Source organism: Halichoerus grypus, chromosome 12, assembly GCF_964656455.1.
Source record: "Halichoerus grypus chromosome 12, mHalGry1.hap1.1, whole genome shotgun sequence".
Classification (NCBI taxonomy): domain Eukaryota; kingdom Metazoa; phylum Chordata; class Mammalia; order Carnivora; family Phocidae; genus Halichoerus; species Halichoerus grypus.
In genome coordinates, this window is record NC_135723.1 from 10,358,225 (window position 1) to 10,384,363 (window position 26,139).

Sequence of the window (26,139 nt, forward strand, 5' to 3'; positions counted from 1 at the left end):
CGCGGACTCGGCGTCACCCGGCGCGGGGCCACGTGACGCAGGAGGCTCCCGAGGCGGCGGCGCTCGCGCGGGCTGAGCAGCGGCTAGAGTGGGGTGGGGTCTGCCCGGCGAGGTTTCCCGGCGGGTCCCGGCCTCGCGCGCGCACGTGCCTGCTCGCGCTCGCGGTCCTGGCGCTGCCGGTGAGGAGCCGGGGCGGCGGAGGGAGGGAGCGGGGCGCCACTTCCGAGGCCGGGAGGGGGCTGGGCCGGCCGGTCTGGCCGGGAGGGGGCCGGCTGCGGGCCGCCGCGCGCCCCGGTCCTGGCCTCCACAGCCAGCGCTGGTCCCTGGGGCTGTTTGAGCCCGAGTCTGCGTGGCCGGGCCCAGCTGTGCGGGCGGACCCGGGACGGCTGCAGGGCCCGATGCCCGCCCGGAAGGCCCCGCCGACCTCCGGGTCGCCGCGGGCTGCCCTCGCGGGCTCTAGTTTACCTTCGGGCTTTTCCTTCGTGCGAGCCGGAGCCGAGTTGGTGGGCCCCTCCGGTCTTTTAAAATGTGCTGGGTTGACGTCAAATGCAGGAACGAGGCCGTCTTGATTCCGTGGCGGGCGTACCGTGTGCCCGTGGGACAGCACGAGGCAGGCGGTAAAGGAGACCCGCTCACGAAGGAGGAGAGGGTTAGAAAGGCTTAGAGTGGTCGTTTGAGGAGACACTTTTGGTTTGGACAGTTTGCTGACCAGCTAGTCTGTGTGGATATTTTTAATTTAATCACGTTCTCTTCACTTTCCGAGCCTTTTATTAAAATTGTTGTACAACCAAACAGTAAAGCAGCTGATAAGGGGATTCCTTATGTAGTAGGTTGCCGAACTCCTGCATTTTATCCTGACCCGGGACATGTTGAACATGACCTTCAAACTGAAGAGATAAAGGTCTAAAAAGTGTGTCAGAATCCAACATACCAAAAGAAGAGCTCAGAAATACAGGGATCATCCTTTCCTTAGTTGTCACAGGAGGGAGTCACTCCAAAATCAGCCATGCAGAAGTCCAGGGTCATGGATTCAGCCTTCATAAGCTGTGTTGCTAGATTGAAGTTTAATAATCCTCAGTGAAGAATTGATTGCCATGATTTTTGAGGACTGTTTCGATTTGCCTTTTTTTTTTTCCCATAGGAAAGGAATAATGCTGTCAGCATGTCTGCACACTCCATGCTCTGTGAACGAATCGCCATAGCCAAGGAACTGATCAAGAGAGCAGAATCACTTTCTAGATCAAGAAAAGGTGGCATAGAAGGTGGTGCAAAGCTGTGCAGCAAATTGAAGGCAGAATTAAAATTCCTGCAGAAAGTAGAAGCCGGGAAAGTAGCTATTAAGGAATCCCATTTACAGAGCACTAATCTAACACACCTAAGAGCCATCGTGGAATCAGCAGAAAACTTGGAGGAAGTTGTTAGTGTTCTTCATGTCTTTGGTTACACAGATACCTTGGGAGAAAAGCAGACCCTTGTGGTGGATGTAGTTGCAAATGGTGGTCATACTTGGGTGAAAGCCATTGGCCGAAAGGCTGAAGCTCTCCATAACATTTGGCTGGGCAGGGGCCAGTATGGTGACAAAAGTATCATTGAACAGGCTGAAGACTTCCTCCAGGCCAGTCGCCAGCAGCCGGTGCAGTACAGCAACCCTCACATCATCTTTGCATTTTACAACAGTGTGTCCAGCCCCATGGCAGAGAAGCTCAAAGAGATGGGCATTTCTGTGAGAGGAGACATAGTGGCAGTTAACGCTCTGTTAGATCACCCTGAAGAGCTCCAGCCGAGTGAGAGTGAGTCGGATGACGAGGGCCCTGAACTTCTGCAGGTGACCAGAGTGGACCGAGAAAATATTCTAGCAAGTGTTGCGTTTCCAACAGAAATTAAGGTCGATGTGTGCAAAAGAGTAAATCTGGACATTACTACTTTAATCACATATGTATCTGCCCTCAGCTATGGAGGCTGCCACTTTATCTTCAAAGAGAAAGTGCTTACGGAACAAGCAGAGCAAGAGAGGAAAGAGCAGGTTTTACCACAGCTGGAGGCATTTATGAAGGACAAGGAGTTGTTTGCTTGTGAATCTGCTGTCAAGGACTTTCAGTCTATTCTAGATACCTTAGGAGGACCTGGGGAGAGAGAGAGGGCCACTATGCTAATTAAACAAATTAATGTGGTGCCAGACCAGCCTTCTGAGCGTGCCTTGAGACTAGTGGCCAGTTCAAAAATCAATAGCCGCTCATTAACAATTTTTGGGACGGGAGACACTCTAAAAGCCATCACAATGACTGCCAACAGTGGTTTTGTCAGAGCTGCCAACAACCAGGGTGTTAAGTTTAGTGTGTTTATCCATCAGCCCAGGGCACTTACTGAGAGCAAAGAGGCTCTAGCCACCCCCTTACCAAAAGACTACACAACTGACAATGAACACTAATGGTATCCTTTAAATATTGTCATGGAAAACCAAAGGCTGGGTCTTCCCATCTTAAATGGGGAGGAGGAAAAAAGGTCTATAGTAAAAATAATAATTAGAACTCTTAAACCAGTAGAGTTGATTGTGTGTGTCATCTATAAAATATATAACCTAAAGTAGAAAAAGCACAAGAGACAAGCTTATTTATCAAACTGCCTACATTACAGCAATTAAGAACAGAACTACATCTCTATAAAGCTTTTAGCTGTGTTACAGTACTTTTATTTGATTCAGTAGGGCAGCAACCCCCTAGTGGTAATCAGCATTTCATGGGGTATGGCTACACTGCGTCTCGCATTAAATATCTGGAGAAAACTGAAGCTTGTTTTTCGTTATATTGGTTCATCTGTTCATGTGGGTTGAGGCTGGGAAATTTATAATTAGTTTTTGGTTATAAAGTTATGGCCATTATTAATGAAAAGAAACTTCCTTGATTGCTATATGTCAGGCATACTCTGGTGGGTGCGTTTACGAAGAGTACGTTAATATAGAAGAAAATAAAGTGAATACTGGTCATGTGAGTCCCATGAACCTATGTATACACCTTTGTGAAAAGAAAGAGCAGTCCCATTACTATACACCTGGGACATTTAATGTAAAAATATTAATTTGAATAAATTGTAAAAGAATTAGAGAAAACATTTTAAAGGAATTCAAATTTTACTTTTAAGTACAAATAGTTCCCATATTGCAAGTATTTGACTTATAAATACTGCCTTTACTCTTTCTTTTGCAAGTGGCAAGTGACAACTGCATTACTTCACTCTGTGAAATGGTGGTAGGAGATTCCATGCCTGTTGCATGACACAAGTTGTAATGAAAAATAAATTTTTATGTCCCTGTTGCCTTAGGTGCTTTATTTGCAACAAAGCAAAATAGATTAGCAAAGGAGATATGTATTGACCGTATTTTAAAAATTGGGACATTAGGTCTTAGAGCTTAAGTATTAATGTGTAGGAGCCAGTATTAGGACACATTGCCACAGCCTGACCTCGTTCTTTTGTGCCAACTTTACTGTTTTATGAGAAGGGAACTCAGTTTCCGGCCACAGTGTTTGTTGGCGGGGGCGGGGGTGGAATTTGATTATAGGATGTCCATGAACACTGCAATGAAATGCAAAAGTAAACTTGGGGATGTTTCTCTTGGGAGAGATTCCATTATTAACTCAGAACACATTTCCTAGGGGAAAAGGCTCTGATTGGGATTCCAATTTAGTAAAGAGAGGTGGATTTAACTTGTATTGCACCTGAAATTGTATAGTGTTAAAAATTGGGCTTAGGCCTTTTTGAGCACCTATTAAGATACTAAGGTGCTTCGTACTGAGCATTTAATAATTTGGTCTAAAAATGAATAACTGGTCTTTGCTCTAAGGAATTCTTAGTCTGATAGGGAGTTGAACAGCAACTGAAGTGTAATGTATTGAGTGTTGTCATGTGCCAGGCACAGTACGAAGGGCTGAGCTTTCAGGGAGTAGCAGGAAAAAGGTAGATGTCTATCCCTTTCCACGATGAATTAATACCGAAGAACTTGAATCTTTGCCAACCAGAATACATACAGCCACAGCAGTCTTGGAAGAGACTGATTTCTGAAGTGGCCATAGCTGTGGTTCTCTCATGATCATTTTCCTTTCCTAGACATTCAGTGATTACAGTTGCTAACAATATAATCAGTGCAAGCAGTAGATATGGACGTGGTGGGGCACTGGATCCTGGAACATAAGGAGTAGTGCCTTCTCTAGAAACACACACACGACCTGCGTGTATCCTAGACCCGCCACAGCTGACCAAAATTTATATATATATGCGCGCATATACACAAAGGTAAAATAGAAATAATAAAAGAATTAGCAAAGTTAAGAGAATTGTTAAATACCAGTTAAAAACTGTCAAGTCCAAGGAATCACGGTTTTAAAGCAAAGCGAATGTCCGAAAGATTACGAACGTGAAGATGTATAATGTAGAAGCTATGATTAAGACCAAGAATTGGAAGTGGTGGGTGAAAGAAAAAGCATGTCAAAAATCCTCATCTTATTTAGAAGGGAGTCAAAAGCAACTTTGTGATTTTTGCCATTGAAAAATAGCGCAATATAATTTGAGGTGTCAAACAGGAAATGTGACTGATGGTACAAGTTAAACCAAGCTGACTCGCTTTCAAATGAAGGGTGAGTTTGGAGAATAAATGCAGTTCATATAGGGAAAGACAAGTCAAAGGAATTCTCAAGGAAGCATAAAAACCAGAAAGCATAAAATAAGAGACATATAAGACCAAAAAGGATATAAAATAGCTGGGGAGAAGATAAATTATTACAGGGAAATATACTGAATATACTGTTTGGGTAAATTTGGAAATCTCAATGACATAGGGATTAGAATTAAATAGAAAGCCTAAATAACCAATAACCATTGAAAAAAATTGTTGAAGTTATTCAATAATGACCTCCAAAAAGATGTCCAGGCCCAGTTAGCTTCATTAGATAAGTTTTGGTTACTTCTAAATATCAAATAATGCTTTTGCTCTAAAAAGTAGTATGGAGCGCAACACCATAAGCAGGGTGGACAGTATTCAACATGGTAGCTGGGGTGTTCTCTTTACAGTCCCACCCCTGTCCTCAGAGGAGAACTCTGGCCTGCTCCTGCTTGAGGGCAGAGCCTTAGTGGAGGACTGGAGCCCGTTCGTGTAATAGTAGCCTGGTCACCTCAGATCATTGCTGTATCGGGAATGTTTTCAAATTCATTTTATGGAATATAAGCATAGGTCTGATACTAAAACCTGACATAGTGTCCTAAAAAGAAAGCTGCAATAAAATTTCAGGTTAAGAATATATGCACAAACATCCCAGTTCAAATAGAGCCCAGGCAGAGAATACCTCACCCTGTGGGGATTTTGTTTCCCAGAGGATGAAAGGCAGAGATGAGTCCCCAACCTTAATCCTGGGGACTTGGGGATTAGCCTCCATGCTGGGATAGAATCAGAGACATAAGGCTTGCTTGAGACGAGGTAATCCCAAGACCCCTGCACGAAGCCAGAACCTTTGAAAATCTGCGGCTCCCATGAAAGAAGATCTTGCAAACATCGCCCAGGGAGACGGCAAGGAGATTAGACTCTAGTGACTGTGAGTGGAAGAAAATGAGAGAAATGAAGCCCAGCCCGTGCTTTGCATGGGTTTTGAGTCCAAATTCTATTAGTAGCTTTTGAGGGAAGACCCAGTTATGTGAAATTAGTATAAAAATTGTCCCAGGCAAGTACTGTCCTTCAGACACCTGACAGAAACATACAGGGCATCATTCTGGACTTGGGGACACTTCAGTTTCCCAAGCCTCACAGAGCCCAGTGGGATAAAAACTGCTTGGCAGAGCTTTTCAGTGAGACATGATAAAAACATATGAAGAAACCCGCCATGAGTCAGCTCCTCAGTATTGGAGTCTTCGATGTGTTCCACATGTATCTTCTGAAAAAAAAATGTATGTTCTGAAAAAAAAAGGAATATGTATGTTCTGACACATGTATGTTCTAAAAAAAAAAAAAGAATAATTCAGAGTGGCAGATGGAGGCTAAAATACCACTTGCAACAAAACATTGCATATAGCTAAGTTGGAGAATGTGGTTTCAATCTGCAGAAAGAGAGCAGGACCCCAGGGTTCTGTAGACGCTACCTACCTAGTCCCAGGTAGTGCTGGCCATGTGACAGGGGAGCTTGTCCCCTGCAGAGCTGCAGAGAACACCTCACCCATGGGAAGCTTGTTCCCAAGAGGAAAAAGGACCGAGATGAGCCATCCATCCCAGGCAGTCCTCTCAAATTTGGTGATCACAAAAATGACTCTTCATTCCCATAGCAGAAAAGGGACAGAAGTGTACTGGTGTGGGAGAGAGAGAGCCCTCACTCCCCCCCCCCACATCATGGAAATCACAGTAGGAAAAAGGCATTTCTGTCTCCACGTAAATAAAAAATGATTACAGAACATAAGCTAAAGAGAGCAGTAGGCAAACAGGGCTTCTAGAAACAGGAAAACTATCAGTAAAAAAAAAAAAGCTGAGAAATAAACTTTTTAAGAGTTGATTAGACAAAACTAAAGCAAAGGTTCTGAACTGAAATATAGATCTTAGTAAATTTCCCAGAATCAGCAAAAAAAGTGAAATGATGGAAAACATGAGAGGATGACACGGAGGACCTAGAAAGGTCCAGCAAGGGTCCCAGCAGACACGGCTGGCGCTCTGAGCCAGGTCCCCGTTCTCCCTTCCTCTACCTGCCTGTCCTGTAGAGAATGGAAACCCTCATTCCCCCGTTCATGCCTTTATCCAGAAGTGCCCGAATTCCTTGCTAAGGAGACAGAAGTGGACCCCTGTTCGTCCGCCTCCTCCTCATGCCTTCTTCCTGGTCAGTGTGGGTGACGGCAAGGCTCGCTTGCAGGAAAATTACAGCTAATAAGGGTAAAGGAGATGGGAGAATTGGGGAAATTGCCATGTTGCCGTTCTAAATTAAATAACTTTATGAGATGAGAGAAAAGCCAACGGAATCTTGTAGACTTTGGTGCCGAATGCATATGCTTTCTTCAAGATTTGTTGCTGTGTGAAAAAAATAAAACCCCCATGTGTTGAAGCCACTTTGGCTTTTTCAGTTACCTGTAGTTGAAATATTTCTAACTGAAGTTAAGGTCGGGCAGAATTTCCTTCTTCTTTTTTTTAATGATTTTATTTATTCATTTGAGACACAGAGATAGAGAGAGAGAGAGGGAGAGAGCATGAGCAGGGGGAGGAGCAGAGGGAGAGGGAGAAGCAGGCTCCCCGCTGAGCCAGGAGCCCGATGCGGGGCTCGATCCCAGGACTCTGGGATCATGACCTGAGCTGAAGGCAGACGCTTACCCATCCGAGCCACCCAGGCGCCCTGATTTCCTTCTTTTTTATGACTAAATAATCTTCCATTGTATGTCAGTGTGCCACATTTTCTTGATTCATTTATCGCTAGATGGACACTCAGGTTGTTTCTGTGTCTTGGCCATTGTAAAAACTGCTGCTTGCTATGAGCATGGGGGTGCAGATATATTTGCAAGCTGATTTCTTTCTGATAAGTACCCAGAGGTGAAATTGCTGGAGCACTTGGAAGTTCTACATTTTACTTTTATCTCTTGAGGAAGCTCCATACTGTTTTCCACAATGGCTGCCCCAGGTGTGCCCGCCCACCAGCAGTGCACCACGGGTGCCTTCTCTCCTCATCCTCGCCAGCACGTGTTATCTCTTGTCTTCTTGATGGTTGCCGTTCTGACAGGTGTGAGGTGATGGCTCGCGGTGGTTTGATTCCTGAGCTTAGAGGAAAAGTCTGTAGCTTTTCACCTTTGAGTAGGATGTTGCCTGTGGGCTTGACATATAGGGCCTGTATGATGTTGAGGTACAGTCCCTCCACACTCAGTTTTCTGAGAGTTTTTAATCATGAATGAATGTTGAAATTCGTCAGATGCTTGTTCTGCATCTATTGAGGTAATCATGTGATTTTCATTCTTCATTTTGTTAACGGGGCATATCACATTGATTGACGTGTGGATGTTAGACTATCCTTGCATCCCTGGAATCCCCCACTTAATCATGGTGTGTAATCCTTTTAAGGTATTGTTGAATTTGGTTTGCTATATTTTGTTGAAGATTTTTAGATTTTGGCTTGTAATTTTCTTTCCTTGCAATGTTTTGGTATCAGGATCACGCTGGCTTCGTAGGATGTGTTTGGAAGTGTTCCCTCCTCTTTAGTTTTTTGGAAGAGTATGGGGATTGGTATTAATTCTTCTTTGAATATTTGCTAGAAGTCACCAATGAAGCCATCTGGTCCTGGATTTTTCTTTGTCAGGAGGTTTTTGATTACTTATTCAGTCACCTTATTAGTAATTGATCTGTTCAGATTTTCTATTTCTTCATTAATCAGTCTTGGTAGGTTATATGTTTCTAGGAATTTTCCCCATTTTTTCTAGACTGATCAATTTGTTGGTGTATAACTGTTAGTCTTTATGATCGTATGTGTTTCTGTAGTGTTAGTTGTAATGTCTCTTCTTTCATTTCTAATTCATTTATTTGAGTTCTCTTTTTTTCATGGCAAGTCTAGCTAAAGGCACGTATATTTTGCTTAACTTTTCAAAAACCCACCTTAGTCTCATTATTCTTTTCTATTGTCTTTTTAGGGTCTGTTGATTCTGCTCTGATCTTTCTTACTTCCTTCTTTCTACTAACTTTGGGCTTAGTTGGTTCTTCTTTTTAGGTTGTTTATTTCTGGTTTCACAATTCAAGGGTTATCTCTTCTGGTGTCGAACAGGTAGATGCAGTTTCTTTAATATATCGTGCCACGTGTGTCTGTGGGGGGCGGTGCGTATGTGTGTATGTTTGTTCTGGATCCCTCTAATTCTTCAGGGTTAGCACATTTTAGTAGGGCCGTTATCAATAGCTTCTCCCTTCCTTCCTTCATCATCAGATTCTCTCTCCAAGCGATTCCACAGCCTTGCTCTCTCCCAAACTAAGTGCCTGCTCAGCACTGCCGCTTCAAGTAAGGAGGACTTTCCAAGTCTTTTCTTTTTGATTCTGCTATTCACAGCCCTCAGACCCTCCTGGTCTCAGATTGGCTCTTCATAGCTCCCAGTTCTAGTGCTGCCCTCTGCTTTTGGGAATGGAACCTTTTTGTTTTTCTCTTGGGTCTCTTTCCCCCAGGACCCTCTCACCTCTCTGCTTTTCCATGAAGTTTCTGCCAAATCTGCTAGTCTTAGATGTGTATTTCCCCCATTCATTTCTAAAGTGATATTTATGTTCTTCTCTGTATTATAATTATGCTGTAGGAAGAGGTTGTGAGTGTTTTATTTGCTCTCCTTTCTGTTCCATATGGTTTAGAGGAGAACATGTAGTGAAAATGACAGCAAGGCTGGCACTAATCGCTTAATAGCCCTCCACTGAACAGATATATCATAATTTTTATGAACTTCTTTACAATCTATTGAGGGACTTTTAGGAAGTCTGTAGTGCTTTGCTATCATAAACATGTCCAACTGAAAAAAATATGTTCTGAAAAAAATATGTCCAACACTAGGGCTCTTGTTGTGTAATTTGTTTTCTAAACCAAGAAATTTGCAAATAGGATGCTAAGACAACAGGACCGTCTTGTTGAACCTGGCTGTCCTGGGCATATTGGACTCTACCTTGCACAGCATATGAATTCCTAACAATAGAAGTAAAGTATTGAATGTTATGTGCCTATACATTTTGCAATTTACTGCCAAATTGCACTCCAATAAATGTCACCAATTTATAATTGCAGAAATTATTTGCAAAAGTGTCTTTAACCTACATTCTCACCAATGCTGAGTATCATACAAACTTTAGAAAATTTTAATAAATATGATAAAAAAGATTTCATTATCTAAAAGAAAGTGTATTTAATTGTGAGTCAGGTTGCTGATAGGTTTATTTGCCATTTACACTTCCCTTGCTCTGAATTGCTTGATATGTTTTGAGCATTCCTATTTCTGTTTCTTTATTGATTTATAGGTGCTTTTTGTATAAGAAGGAAATTAGTTTTTTATGTGTTATGTATTGCTAAATCTTCTGGTTTGCCATTTTTTTTGTTGTCGTTGTTACTGAGAAAATGCTGTTATGTTTATCAAACACCATTGCCTTTTTGCTCCTGAGCACACAGTTGAACCACATTTTTTCAGCCTCCTCTGAAGTTAGATGGGGCCATAGAACATGGGTAGAAGTGAAATACGCCACTTCCACGTTTGGCTTTCAACCTTCTTGCCTAATTCTTCACATTCTTTTTCTCATCTCTGGCAAGATACAAAAGAAACTAGTGGAGGATTCTGAGTCTGTGGGTTGGTGAAGGTACCAAATAAAACAAACTGGATTCATGATGTCCACGGTGTTGAAAAAGAAATAACGGGCCCCAAATGGAGTCACTAGTGCTAAGCCTCATATCAGTAAACCAAGATTTAATACCCTTAACCTCATTGCAGCTTCAACCTCTTTCAGGATGTAACCTCTAACCAGTGAGCCTGGAATTACCCATTCCGCACTAGTGAGATCATCTACCCAGTAGACCCTTTCTATTCCCCCGAGGAGGGTGACCTTGCCTGAAACAATGCATTCTTTGCTAATAACTTCCTTTATCTGCCCCTTTCCACCTTTTTTAAAAAAAATATTTATTTATTTGAGAGAGAGAGCACGAGCGGGGTGAGGGATAGAGGGAGAGTGAGAAGCAGACTCCCCTGCCGAGCAGGGAGCCTGACACAGGGCTCTATCCCAGGACCCGGGGTCATGATTAACCAGCTGAGCCCGTCAGGTGCCTCCCTCTGCCCCTTTCCACCTTTAAAAACCTTTCCTTTCCTGCAGCTCAGCAGAGCTCCTTCTTATTACTAGATGGGATGCTTCACAATTCATGAATCATTGAATAAAGCCAATTTGATCTTTAAATTTACTCAGGTGGATTTTTGTTTTTTAACAATGGTGAGCAGCATCTACCTGCTTACCTCCATTGTATGGTGATTTGAGCAAGAAATAAAAAACTGATAATCCACTAATGAATATACGCTTTGCTTTAACTGATGGTATTTTTTTGTCTTGGAGATGTTTTGCATTTCATACAAATTATTAGTATCTCTTCCTTCCTGGATTCTGCATCAGACTTGAAAAGGCTTTCTGAAAGTCCTATTGTCAGATTGCCAGTTTCCATTTCCATAAATAATATATGGCAGTGCTTAACTCCCTATAGCCTTACCAGAATTAGGCCTCTTTAATTTTTTCAGTTGTTAAAAAAAAGTGAAATCCCATTTATTTGATCACCAGTGAGTCTGGGATTCTTTATATATGTTTAACGGTCATTGTGTTTCTGCCATAAATTGCTTGTTAATTGCTTCTCTCTCTCAACTGATTGATTTTATTGATCTTTTCATTGATTTATAAAATCTTTATATAAATTAAGGATTATACCAGTTATCTATTGTTATATAACAAACTATTCCACAATTTGGTGGCTTAACATAATCACCATTTTATTGTATCTTATGATTTTATAGGTTAGGAATTCAAGCAGGGCTTGCCTCTGTGATTCTTCTCTTCCAAGTGCGTTGCCTGGGGTCACTCAGAGGTGCTTAGCTGGAGGACCCACAACGGCTTTGCTCACAAGGCTGTCACCTTGTCAGGGATGACTGGAAGGCCATGCTCAGCCGGCCCCTCTCCCTCTTCACGTGGTCTCTCCAGCAGGGTAGTTGAACTTTTTATGTTGCAACTTAGGGATCCAAGCGAGAGTGTTCCAAGAGACAGGAAGTGAAACCTAACGTCTCTTAAGGCCCAGCTAGGCCCAGAAACCATTATAGCGTCTTCCCTATTCTAGCGGTTAAAGCAGCACCCGGGGCTCACTTCAGTGGGAGGCGAATAGGGCCCAGCACTTGATGGAAAGCCTGTTATAAAATTTGTGGGCAGTTTAAATCCATCATGAGGATTCAAACCTTTTCCCGTTAAATACGTTGCAGATATCGTTTCCTGATTTTTTTTTTTTTGGTCTTTCAGTGTATTCAATGGTGTTTTTTTTTTTTTTTTTGGTTACACAGATATGTTAAATTTTTATGTAATAAAATATGTTGGTTTTTTATTTTTCATTATGGCTTCTGGATTTTATGTCATGTTGAGAAAGGCCTTCTCCATCCAAAATTATTTTTTAAAAATTCCCCTATACATCTTTCTGGTGTTTGGTTTTATTTTAGTGTGCATATGTTTGATGTATATGTAACTTACATATGAAGTCAGAACCTATAAAATATTTTCCAAAATGAGTATCAATCTTTTAGCTCTTTTTATTCAATTATATTATTGCTCCATGAACAAAATTCTATTTTGTGCTTCCATATTATACTAATAGCATTTTAGATGTACCTCAACATAATTTTGAGGACCAGCCCAATATAAATGAGCTCTACTCATAGATGTTTAAAGTATTCTGCTAAACTGTTGAAAACTATTTTTTTTAAAGATTTTATTTATTTGAGATAGAGCGAGAGTGAGAAAGAGAGTGAGAGAGCATGAGTAGGGTGGGGGGCAGAGGGAGAAGGAGAAGCAGGCTCTCCACTGAGCAGGGAGCCTGACACAGCGCTCCATCCCAGGACAAGGACAGAATCTGAAGGCAGACACTTAACTGACTGAGCCACCCAGGTGCCCCTAAACTGTTGAAAACTATTTTAAGAGCATTTCCACTGGCTATAACTGAATTGCTTCCATTTTTTTCTCCATTGCTGAACTCCATTCAGCTTTTAGGGGTATTATCTTCACACTTCATTGTATTTTGAAAGATTCTTTGGGTGTGATCTGTTCTTTTCTCTCTTTCCAGAGTTTTGGCTGATTGTTTGGGTCATCTTAAGAAGAAACCAATTACAGATATCACTATAAAAGATTTTTCAACTTGGATGTTAAGGTTACCTCAGGAGACAAACACTTTTACCACAAAACATTTCATTTTAGGAAAGACTTTTTTTGTACCTCCAACTAAAGATATGTAAACAGAAGGGTCATACAAAATGACTATAGATCCAAACTAAAATTAATTTCAAAAAAATTTTTTTTTGGTGGACGACTGCATATGCCAGTGAACTCTAGCGCAGACACAACACAGACATACGCAGTGTATGTATACACACACACATACACATCTGTATGTATATATTTTGCATAGTTTTCTCCCTTTAAATAAAAAAGCAAAATGAAATTTTTTTTCTACAAAAGTTTCTTCAAAGAATCTCTGCTAAAGAAAATAATTGTCCATAACTTCTGAATTAAGGGTGGAATTCTTTTGGAGTGGTGTGTGCGTGGAGGGAGCAGTCAAGGTGGGCAGAGGTTTGTGGTTCCTAAATCTCTTGCTCAGAAGACAAAGCAAAGAGCTTTGGAGGCTTCTTTTCCTGGGATATTTCGCAGTGGATGAAAAAAGAATTCTCAGCCAGTAGGGCTTCCTTAGAAGATGAAGATGGTGCTAATAGCTACAGTATTACTAACAATAGCAATATCAATGACAACAAAAATGTCCTCTCCTCTCCGGGCCTAACTCAGTCACAGAGTGAACTAAATAAATTACTTTAAAGATTTTTTTTTTATTCATTTGAGACACAGAGACACACAGAGAGAGAGAGCATTAACATGGGGGGAGGGAGAAGCAGGCTTCCGGCTGAGCAGGGAGCCTGATGCGGGGCTCGATCCCAGGACCCTGAGATCATGACCTGAGCCGAAGGCAGATGCTTAACGACTGAGACACCCAGGTGCCCCTAAATAAGTTATTTTAAATTTCAATTCTAGCTCCATTGTTTTCAGTTTTTCTTTTTCTTAAAAAAAAAAAAAAGAGCACAGAGGTGGTTTAAGATTTAATGATCTTACATTAATCTCTGAGGATGCACTAGTCATTCGGGAGACCCCCTGGTGTGAAAGACACTGTTCTCCGTGCCAGGAATGCAAAGGTGAATGAGATTGTCTTGGTTCTGGTCCGCATGGAGCTTTATGTATATCCCGATAATTACAGTCTCAGGACTAACATGCAAGACACACTGATTAGCCTTAATATGGAATTTATAAATCCAGGGTGAATGAATTGCCATCAGTTTGGTCAGAAAGTCAGGATACTTAAGAATCAATTTGCTACGTGAATGTTTTCCTATCTCTGGTGCAAGTAAGAATGCTGGAATAAAAAGGACTTTGCAGATCATGTTTGCCCAACCCACCACTGAGGTGAAAACAGGGTTCTAGAGAAATGAGTAAGAGAGACGGAATTCCGGTTTGCTAATTACCAACTCCTCCCACTGGGGGGCAGCACCACGCAATGGTTCAGACCTTGGGAGCTGCACAGGCCCGGATTTCATTCCTCAGTTGGCACCTTGCGGGGGCCCTGGGCAAAGGACTTAACCTCACCAAGCTTTAGTTTCCTTATCTGTAAAGTAAGAAGAGTACTTATTTTATAGGATTGTTATGAGGATTTAAATGAAATAAGATACTGTATGCACAGCATTTAAAACAGTAACCATCAGTTCTTACGATCATACTTCCTATACCTTTTATATATAATTGCCCTTAATTTTTGTGCTACTTACAGGTGGTCGGCGCCCCTAACCGCCGCGATGTTCAAGGGTTAACTGTACTCCCCTTTCCTTAACTCCTGGTTGTGACTCTGGCGATAATTCAGACATGGCCAGGGAAGATCTTGTGAGGCTTGAGATTGGCACTCCATGACCCCACAGCTCCCCAAACAGGGTCCTAATGAGTTTTAATGAGGGCTATTGTCCTTTTCTGTGATGAAGAGCACATTGGCCTGGGATCTTTTCTGCACGTCTCTGTGTATTTGGGGGTACAGGGGTGTGGAGTGGAGGGGAGCATGGGACCTTTGTGGGCAGGCAAACTGTATGTGGGGGGCAGTTTCAAAGCTGGTGGCAAACAATTCGATGGCGTTCCCCAGATTCAAGACCATTCATTTACACGTGTGCTGCTTGCTAGCTGTTCAACGAGTTCTGGGATTTTCCTCTACCCACCACCACACACGAACCCTCTGGTAGGCGTGGTGGGAAAGAGGATGCAGCCCCTTCTCAGCTGTGCACACCAACGCCACCCAGAGGAAGCATGCAGAACTACCGTGGCATCTAGTTAAGATGAGCTTAAAGTTCTTGTCTTTATCATTCGTCCTCAACTTAGAAACCGCCTGAAATCCTTTTTTGAATCAAAGTGGTGATACAAGTAAAATAAGCTCCTACTAAATATTCTGTGATTTTAATATCCATCAATTTATTATTCAAAGGCACGTATGACAAAAAGAGTGAATCACACAGTGTCATCAGCAAGCATTTTTAGATGTGATGTGTGAATCCATGTTCCATATTTTACCACGAACAGTACAAAGGAATTGAAAATATTTGGCGAATAGGCTAATTTGGGATGGAGGGAGGCACCTCACCATATTTATATTCTATGTGTCATTTTCTGACTTTGTCATCGGTTCTATTTGCTCCATTATTAATACCACCATCTGGTGAGATTCTAGCCCTCTTGGCCTTTCTTCTGTTGAAGATTCTTGTGATCTTAGTCTACAAAAGCAAAACAAATGGGTAACGTGTGAGTTGGGACCAGAAAGTAAATTTAGTTCTGCCTGCTTAAGAGGGTACCTGTGCATTCTCTGCTGTGCCTCTTTCTCTTTCAATTTTGCACAATGCGTATTGAACTAAGGGAACTTACTCTTCCTGCATAATTCTTAGAATAAAGAACATTGGTTCAAAAGAAAAAAAATTTGACAGTAGGACAAGGTTACAATCCTGAAGAAAATCCTGCTGGAAGAAAATCAAATGGGAGATGCTAATAGATCCTATTCCTTTTTGAATTTCTGAGATCTGAGGCAGGCTTTGGCTTGACTACCATGCACGGGTTGTTCTTATTTCCACATTTATGAAGGGTGATAGGATGGGAGCCAAGCGGAGTGGTGGCTTGTAAATGGCGCACGAGTAAAGAGGGGAAACCAACAAAAACAGGCTAATAGAAACAAAAGCACAGTTTGAACTGGAAAGTCAACCAAGTGTCTCTGTGTCCAGTCAGGGAGCAGAATGTGGTTACAGGCAATGGGATCCTCAAGTGGGTCTGTGGTTGGTGCTTCACCCAGCTCAGTAACACTGCTGGCGCCCGGTGCCTGGGCTGCTACTCGACTGGTTTCCTCAGTAGAGACGGCAGATGGCCCCTCTGTGGTTGCTTTGTTTTCCACTGGTGCTGTAACCACAGCCTAGTCATCCACGGAGCCTTGGCTAGCTGGAGTAGTCCTTTCTTCTGTAAGCAGTGGACTTAGGGTCTTAGGTGGCAAAGTTTAAGATAACTGAAAAATAACAACAATGATAACAACTATAAGGACAACAAATGAAATGTGGCTCTATGTTCAATTGTTTTCTCCATTCTGCTGAGGTTATCCTATTTTTTTTTTGAAAGATTTTATGTATTTATTTGACAGAGAGAGACACAGCGAGAGAGGGAACACAGGCAGGGGGAGAGGGAGAGGGAGAAGAAGGCTTCCTGCAGGGCAGGGAGCCCAATGCGGGGCTCGATCCCTGGACCCTGGGATCATGACCTGAGCCAAAGGAAGACGCTTAACGACTGAGCCACCCAGGCGCCCCAAATTTATCCTATTTTTAAATCAAGGCAATTAAATAATAGAAAGGGGACAATGACAAAGTATTTCAGGAAAAATCTGCTTTCACTTCAAAATCGTGCCTGCATCACAATGGTCCAGTTAATGTAAGCCCTCCTCCACTCTTGTTCATAAGGATTGTTTTTGGCCTCTAACTGTTGGTACAAGTGATCAGATCACCAGGTATGGAAAGTAATGAATTCACCACATTTGTACCTCGTAAGGCATTTTATATGATAAATCAAGGCATTGTCTGTCCATAAAATCGGCACTTGTATTTGAACGTGTCCTAGGAAGGGAAATAATCTTTCCTAACCCAGCGTAGTTAATTCCCCAAATAATTTCCCCTACCATCCTTGCTTTTCCTGGTTCAAATCTATTCAGACAGTGGTTTAGGTGACTGGAGTGTTCTGTGGATGACTAAGCACAGAACACTCCAGTCACCTAAACCACTTCCTCATCTCAGGAAGGTGTGGTCTACGTACACAGTCCAAAGGCAGGTATGGGATCAGGGTGGAAGATCACATGTTATGCTATTACAGGTCTAGAACAGACAATCGGTGAAATTATTATGGTCACACCAGGGACTGAGAGCAAGTTGTTGAATAGAAGCATCTGATTTTACATGTGAGCATTGAAAAGGAGATAGTAATTGTTATCGTGCAATTTAATATTGATTGCAATAAGTGGTTATAATAACTAAGTCTAATTAATACATACCCTAACAGTTTAAAACCACCTGTAATTCTAAAATGCACATATGCAGTTTATTGCACTGCTGATGGGGGATAGGTTTCCAAAGCAAACTAGTAATGCGAAACAGGAGAAAGCGAACACGATGTTCTGGGCGCCGTGCCAGACACTCTTCTGTCTCATTTACTCCTGACAAAAGCTCTGTGAATTGTTACACTTACCCATTTTTTACAGATGGCAAAACTGATGCTCAGAGGGGCAACTCACTTGCCCAGTGGAGCCTGAAGCTCAGGCTAAGTACAAAGCCCAATTCTAATATTTTAAGAATTAAGGGCAGCCACCTGTTTTCAGTCACTCTAACGGTGGTCTCTACTTGATAACGCAGGAGGTGCTCATTGCAATATTTTAAAATATGCTCAAAAGAAAGCGAAGATGTCTGGCAGCCCAAAGTCAACTAGAGGGTAGAAGCACTACATTTTTTAAAGGACTGCAACATAAATTCATTTGTTCTGAAAATATGAGCCTCACTAAAGGGTTCCCTAAAGGAAATTAAAAATTCAAGTTCAAATTTGGGAGGATGCAACCTCAGCTGCCAAGCTGGAGGCATTAAGGCCACCAAATGTAGGCGAGAGGGATGACCTTGCCCAGCAGCTGATAATTATTAGCCCTGCATTTGGATCACAATGTCTGTGACTTCTGTCAGCCCAGGCCTTGATTACTCGTCCCCCTTTCTGTCCGTGTTTCCTTGGTGGGGCATGGAGGAACCACCTCCAAATGTATCCTGGGAGGATGTGTCCAGAAGGCAGAGGTATGAGGGAGATAGATGAGGTGTATCTTCTGAGCTCATCCTCCATTCCCACTGCTTCTCTACGTTGGATATTTCTTCTCAGATCTAGTTAATAATTTCTCCTGCCTTAGTACCATTCCTGAGGCCACCCGGGGTCTGGGCCCTCTCCAGGACCTGGGCTCACTCTCCTGTGTGCCACGCCCCTGTGCCCTTCCTGGGTCTTTGTTGGACTTGTAGCCTTTGTAACCTGAGTGGCCCGACGGGCCCAGGCTCAGAGGCATGCCGCGCTGTAGGAAGCGCAGGCCAGTGGGCAGAAGTCGTGAGCGAGGACATTGACGGGGTTCAGTGTTTCAACCCTGGAAGCACTTGGAATATCTCCTTAGGACCCTTCCCATTTTACCACAACCCCCAAAGGATAGGCTCTTTCATTTTTCAAGCACCACCCTCGTCCTCCTCTTCCACCATTTCTCCACACCCACCCCGCATTCTTTCTCGGTCCCACCCTCTTTCTCTACGTGCTCGTCCTCTTCTTGCTGCCTTCTGCAGGAACTGGTCTTGTGTGGCAGACCTTCTCGGCTTAGCCAAGGGGCGTCTGGTGAGAGTGGGTGCCGTGCGGATAAGGGCTTAGGGGACAAGAGGCTGACAAGCACATGACTCTCTGAGGCAGATAAGAGTTGGGCAGACTGTGAACGCCCCCCGGGGCTAATGAATTCATTAACAAAGGCCTGTTGGCAAAGCCATTGTGCTCCTTTCCTAGCTTGGCACTGACCTCCCCCTGTGGCTGTCCTGCTGTCCTGTTGGGTGAACTATGGTCAGGGCAGGGCTGGGGAGCAGAGGTATGAAGTGCACCACCTTGCCCCTCTGTACCCCACACAGGGCCAAGCCTTTTCTAGCATAAATGGTTATTGGGCAGCTTTTCTCTGCTAGTTTCGTTTGTGTGGGCAAATCTGGACTTTGAAATGAGATTATCAAAATAACCTACTTCCAATACCCATAGGATAGAGCACCTCAAAGTAAAGCCAACTTTTTGTTCTGATTACAAAAGCTTAAAAATGAAAGCTTCACAGAAATATGTAACATAAGACCTTGAAAGGTCTTTGTCGACCATTTGGTTATACACCCACCCCAATATGTTCATGTCATGTGCTATGTCATCGTTATTAATGAGGGGAATACTACAGATATCGCTGAGGAATCTCAACCCAACCTCCAATTAAAGTGCATATATCTTGGGCATTAATTATGTCAGTTCCAAAAACCTGTCTTCAGCCATCCCAGGGCAAAGGGCCAGTTTTTTCACACACACACAAAAAATGTTTTGCTTTGTTTTGTTTCTGTAGAAATGTACCTTTTCTCTTTCTAGATCAGGTTTTTGCATTATGTAAATAGCATAGTTTTTGGAGGAATTCACCATTGTGTGGTGCTAACTGAAGGCCCTGTGTATCTCTCTTTTATCTCCAAGATAAAGAGGCCCGAACAAGGGTAAAGCAAGAGCCTTTCTAAGGACAGAGCCTACCACCTCCCCTAGAACCAGTGCTGCACATTTCTCAAAGTTTTTTTAGTTTTCGTTCCTTGAAATTTCAGGATGCCATTAAGGATTTAGAAACAGTCTGGTCCAGTCTTTAAGTAGCAATACATTTCCATAAAATATACAATACTAATAAATAGGCATTAGACAAGGAGCTGAAATCCTAGACTCTCTGCTTTGTCGCAAACATGAAAGAAATTCACGAGAATTCTAAATTGAGAAAAGAATCATTGTCCTACCAAAATAATTTCTGGTCTCTTTGCTGAAACTTTTGCTTTCTGTTCCGTTCAATGTTTCTGTCACAGCCTGTGAGATTGTTACTGATCATGTACTTTCTGTCAGAGAAACCTCCTCCTCATGGAGATTATTCAGGATGTTTTTAAATAAACAGAAGGGAAGTCAAAAGGGCCTGAAGACAGGGGATGTGAAATGGCTCACCAATTAGCCATCTGGGTTAGATGTTCAGGAAATGTGAGTGAGGGGATTTGGTTTATGAGCACTTTATTTTTCCTTTGAAAGATTATTGTTGACTTCAACAAGCCCTAATGTGCATCTGATCCTTCTACAAGGTCTCAACTGTTGGGGGGTTTCTGTTGCTCCGTAGACATAATAGTAACCTCTTAATCCTTTGATTGGAGATGTCCCTGCTCTGACCAGCCTGCTGGCTCCATCGAAAGGTTTCACATTTCTCTTTCTTCTAGGCCCATCTTGCACCTGGGAAAATACACACAACCTACATCCCGGAGCGTCCTACCAACAGCTTTCTTATCACAATATTTTAGTAAGGTGTCTGAGGAATCAGACACTGCAGCCCCAGATGCTCACCTACTAGTGAACCCGAGACGCTCACCGTGTCCCCTGGCCCCTCAGGCTCCCTCCCGTCTGAGTCACGGACAGGAGCCAGGCCAGACGTCTGAGTGGCCTCGGTAAGAACTTCACCAGGGAGCCTGCTGGCTACTGTCTGTCCTCGTTGTCCCAAACTCCATAGCCCTGCTCTAGCACGTCACTGGTCTTAACGGGGACTGCTTTGGGAAAGGAGACGAACAAATATTCCTCCGATGCATCTTTCCTTTCTCTGTTCTCTTGTCTGCATCCATCAGGTCTCTTGTGTCACATGACATTGTTACTCTTTAGGGCTCTTCCTTTTAGGGGCTCTGAAGCGTCTTCCCAAAGCTCCTTGAGAGTAGTGTCTGCTCCCCGGGGGGCTGTGCGCCTTCCCCTGGACTTGGTTCACTTCTGAGCGAGCGGGACAGAGAAGGACAGCCACACCAGGCGTTAGGGACGGTGCTGTTAGCAGGCGTGGGGGCCACATGTCCATGTGCCGAGGTGCTCAGTGCTGTGGAACTCAGTCTTGGTGAGGAAGTGGAGTCTCTGGGCTGATGAGTGACAAACCCACAGCGACGGGGTCCTTATCACGCTGCTGGGACGGGGGACCAGCTCTCCTAATTCCTGCCCACTTCCGTTCCCACCTTCTACAAAGACAGCTCTGCTGGAAACAGATACAACCAGGCAGGATGGGAACATGAGTGGTACAGAGAATTTTGAGTTAAAAACACATTTATGCTTCAGAAATGATGCAAATATACATGTGTCTTTAGATCAGGAAATCCACCAAGAATGTAACACTTCACCAACTGAGGTGACTTTCTATGACTTGACATATATATCCATACAAGGGTTTGTTTTTCTAAGAATGAGCTAGAGTTTGTTTCTACCATAGATAATCCCTGGGAAGATAACTTTTCTATAGTCTCCTAATTATAGGCTTCTACTACTCTGACAATTTCTAAATTCCCGTCATATTTTAAAGCATTGTAATAGATATTCCTGTTTTTGAAAATCCAAATTTGGAGCTTTGGCTCTAAAAGTGCCCTTGTTTTACTTGTTTTAGCCAGCTTTCACAGGTAACAGGCATTAACATATATTTTAGTATAGAATTACACGTATTTTTATTTTTCCAATTATAAAAGTAATATGTGTTATAAGAAGAAATCTGGGAGCCATAGAAAGTAGAAAGGATTTTAAAATATCCCATAATTCTAGTCCCATAGTTAGCATTTTAATACTTTCTTCCAGTCTTTTTGTCTTTTTTGGTGATGCTTAATATCATACATGTGTAAAATCTGTGCTGTATGTAATATATTATATGCAATTTCTTATATGTAAATTTCATACATATGAGCATCACTGTATATATAAATATATATGGTAATTTGTACATTTGTAATAGCAACACTAATAAAGATTATTCAAATGGTATTATAAAAATATAGATAGTAAAGACAGTTTGTTTTTAAAATAAGGAATATGGTTAAAATGATGGAGCTTGTCTTCAGATTCAATAGTTACACTGAAAGACTAAAACAGCTATATTGAATATATGGTAGAAAACAGTTTTCTTAGTATGAAGTATCAATATGTGCATACCAGAACTTACGGTGAAATTTATAGTATCTGTTTACAAAACGCTGTGTTCCAAAAGGTCATTTGTAGATTGCACTAGGGGATGGGAACTGGGAGGCAGAGAACGCCAGCCCTGCAGAAGGGCAGGTCCTCCCATGTCCACCCTCTGGCTGAGGGTACTGAGGTGGGCTCAGCAGGCTCTCAGGTGGAGGCAAGGAGCAGGCAGAGGGGAAGAATAGAATGGGGTTCCACGGAGGGTTTTCTCTGTGGCTGCTTCTCTCTTTCCTTTTGCCTTCCTCCTCCCTTCCCCCATCTCCTCCAGGCCACTACAGAGGGCAGCCCTGAAGTGAAAGGGGGTCAGGGAAGGGAGATGGAGGGGGGTTCCCTTCTCTTTCTTTCATTGTCTTCTCTCTTCTTCTACCAGATCTGCCCAGGAGACTAGGAGGGCTGGGCCTCAAGACCCAGGATAATGGGCAAAGAGGAGTAAGCACGGTGAGGGTGGACTTGAGTTTGTACAAGGATAGCAGGGTGGGGCACACAGAGGAGACCCTCTTAGCTTCTGAGAGAGAAGAGATATATGCAGGTCAGCAAACAGCCACTGATGTGTAAGGGGCATATGTGATTTGTGGCAGACAATCCAACTGGATCACTTTGATTAAAATTCCGGTCACATCAGTCAGTAGAAATATACCCAGCTCTCGGTGGTGAAAAGAAAAAAAGCTAAATTCTATGAAGTGCAGGGAAATGAGGTGTTCTTTCTTTTGTTAAATTGAAAAGTTAACATACAGTGTTAGATTAGTTTCAGGTGTACAATATAATGATAAGTGTACTCTCAATCTCCTTCACCTATTTCACCCATCCCCCCAGCCACCTCCCTTCTGGTAACCACCAATTTGTTCTCTGTATCTAAGAGTCTGTTTTTGCATTTCTTTCTTTTTTTCTTTGCTCATGTGTTTAGTTTCTTAACTTCCACATACGAGTGAAATCATGTGGTATTTGTCCTTTTATGACTGACTTATTTCACTGAGGATTATACCTTCTAGATCCATCCATGATGTTACAAAAGGGCCACTCTCATTCTTTTTTATGGCTGAGTAATATTCCATTGTGTATATGTACCATAGCTTCTTTATCCATTCATCTGTTGTTGAACACTGAGTTGCTTCCATATCTTGGCTATTGTAAATAATGCTTCAGTAAATATAGGGGTGCATATATCTTTTCAAATTAGTGTTTTCATTTTCTTTGGGTAAATACCCAGTAGTGGAATTACTGGATCATAGGGTAGTTCTATTTTTAACTTTTTGAGGAACCTCCATAGTGTTTTCCAGAGAGGCTGCACCAGTTTGCATTCCCACCAACAGTGTAAGAGGGTTCCCCTTTCTCCATATCCTCACCAGCACCTGTTGTTTTTTTGTCTTTTTGAGTCTAGCCTTTCTGACAGGTGTAAGGTGATACCTCGTTGTGGTTTTAATTTGTATTTCCCTGATGATGAGTGATGTTGAGAATCTTTTCATGTGTCTATTGGTCATCTCTATGTCTTCTTTGGAGAAATGGCTATTTAGGTCCTCTGCCCATTTTAATAGGATTATTTGTTTTTTTGGTGCTGAGTTTTAAAGTTTTTTTGTATATTTTGGATACTAACTCGTTACCAATATGATATTTGAAAATATCTTCTCCCATTCAGTAGGTTGCATTTTTGTTTCATTGATGGATTCCTTTACTGTGCAAAAGCTTTTTATTTTGCTGTAGTCCCAACACTTTATTTTTATTTTGCTTTCCCTTACCTAAGGAGACATATCTAGAAAAATGTTATAACAGCTGATGTCAAAGAAATTTTTGCTTGTTTTCTTCTAGGAGTTTTATGGTTTCATGTCTCACATTTAGGTCTTTAATCCACTTTTTAGTTTATTTTGTGTATGGTGTAAGAAAGTGGTCTAGTTCCATTCTTTTTTTTTTTTTTAAAGATTTATTTATTTATTTATTTGAGAGAGAGACAGAAAGTGAGAGCAGGGGTGGGGAGGCAGAGGGAGAGAGAGAGAATCTCAAGCAGACTCCCCATTGATTAGGGAGCCCAACACTGGGCTCAATTTCATGACCCTGAGGTCATGACCTGAGCTGAAACCAAGAGTTGGATGCTTAACTGAGTGAGCCACCCAGGCACCCCTAGTTCCATTCTTTTGCATGTAGCTGTCCAGTTTTATCAGCATGATTTGCTGAGGAGACTGTCTTTTCCCCATTGTCTATTCTTGCCTCCTTTGTCATAGATTAGTTGACCATATAGGTATGGATTAATTCCTGGTCTCTCTGTTCTGTTCTATTGGTCTATGTGTTTATTTTTGTGCCAGTACCACACTGTTTTGATTATTATATTTTTGTAGTAATATCTTGAAATCTGGGATTGTGAGACCTCCAGCTTTATTCCTTTTTTTTTTTTTTTTTCAAGATTGCTTTGGCTATTTGGGGTCTATTGTGGTTCCATATAAACTTTAGTGTTATTCTGTTTCTGTGAATAATGCTGTTGGGGGAACTGAGATATTCAAACAGTCAAGAGCAAATTGGAATGAATGTTCACCAATTTAGAAGAAAGTGACTCAGACCATACACATTGACTTGGGAAATTTTAACATTGGTTCTTCCTCAATGGTTCGTAGACTTCCAACCTGAATGCCATTTTCTTTTAAGAGATTCTGGTGTGTGTCATCTTCTTATTCATTGGTGCTTCCTATCATGTTTGGCCAGGTGACGCCAGGTCATTAAATGTATCCAGATTAACTCTCCAACACCACTGAGGGCTTAGGTGGTCAACCCTTCAGTTGTGTCACCAAGCATTAGAAAACAAATTATAGTGGTATAATTGGGGGAAGAAAAGTTATATGAGACGTTATATTATTTCCAGATTATCCTGAGGGCAGAAGGAAGGCAGGGAACAAGTGATGATGTGGCTGAGCAGGGAAAATTACAGAACTTTTGGGGAAGAGTTTCCCTTGCAAAGTTGAATTGCACAGACACAGAAAATGTGAAAATAATCAAAATCAGGCATAAACAGTCAATAACTCCTTATTAAGTGTCCACAGGATGTTTAATATGGTTCCAAAGATATGATATAAAGTCTGAAGAAATTGTCCTAACTAAATCTTTCTAAAATGAGTTGGTTGGTTTCACAGTGTTAGGAAGAAAAAAAGGCCTGGCATCTATACCGACTCTCAATTCTGAGGCAAGCCCATTTTGTTCTTGGCTGGAAAACGGGAGTGAGTAAGTCAAGTCTAAAACAGTGAGACCTTGAGAAAGCCCTGGCAACTGCCCGAAAAGATGGGCTGTCCCTGATGGGAGTGGAGGGACAGCCCGGCCCCAGGGAACAGTTGCCACAGCAAACCACTGGGTTTGGGTCTCAACTTCTTACGTCTGGAAATTTGGTCTCATCCGTGTCAGGGGCCAGAGCAAGGGCAGAATTGCCCAAACAAAACTCACAGGAAAATGATGACAGGCAGACATGCTCATGTGTCAGTCAGTCTTTATGGAAGACTGACTCTCGAGCCGCCAGAATGCTCTTGTCAGCTGGTCACATGGTATCAGGGAGGTGGCGACGCCCACGAGGCCCACGCTCCCCTACAAGTGACCCAGGAGCAAGGGTACCCTGGTTAACCCAAGGGAGGCAGGAGGTAGTGCTGGTGCCCTGACTTGCTTTTCTACCTTTCATCCCTTTAGTTCATACTGCCTTTCATCAGAGTAGCAAGAATCTGTTTTCTCTTCTGTTTGGTCATTTCTTTCGTGTCTTAGCCTGGCTTCTTCGGATTCTGCTTGGGAGGTGTTGTACTTTTTAAAAAGTGCAGATGACACTTTTGAACAGATCGGGATTATTTTACTAGTGATCAAGGGGCTTGGCCTGCCGAGTCACAAACACTGGGTACTGACAATAGGGAGCACAATCACAGAGAACGTATCCTCTGCTCTTTGTTGGCTATGGAGGAAGAACTTTCTGCTGAGGAAAGTTGAGAAGCTCTGGGAAAATGTAGGGCAAGCTCTAGTACGCTAGTTTTTTTTGGAGACTCAGAAGGAAAAAGTGAACAAGCAGGGATCACTGACCGGCTTGCAAACCACATTCGGGGAAT

General features: G+C 42.4%; 1 protein-coding gene across 2 annotated transcripts; it reads left to right on the top strand.

The window, feature by feature from the left end:
- On the top strand, positions 1–3,311 carry C12H7orf25 (chromosome 12 C7orf25 homolog). Of its 2 annotated transcripts, XM_078059966.1 has the most exons (3): positions 47–179; positions 1,142–2,430; positions 2,916–3,311. In XM_078059966.1, exon 2 carries the CDS (start codon positions 1,163–1,165, stop codon positions 2,426–2,428), a length of 1,266 nt encoding a protein of 421 aa, XP_077916092.1. In that variant the 5' UTR covers positions 47–179; positions 1,142–1,162; the 3' UTR covers positions 2,429–2,430; positions 2,916–3,311. The 2 variants fall into 2 exon arrangements, with proteins under 2 accessions (XP_035975349.1, XP_077916092.1); XM_036119456.2 differs by having other exon boundaries at positions 1–179; positions 1,142–3,311.
- Positions 3,312–26,139: the final 22,828 nt, after the last annotated feature.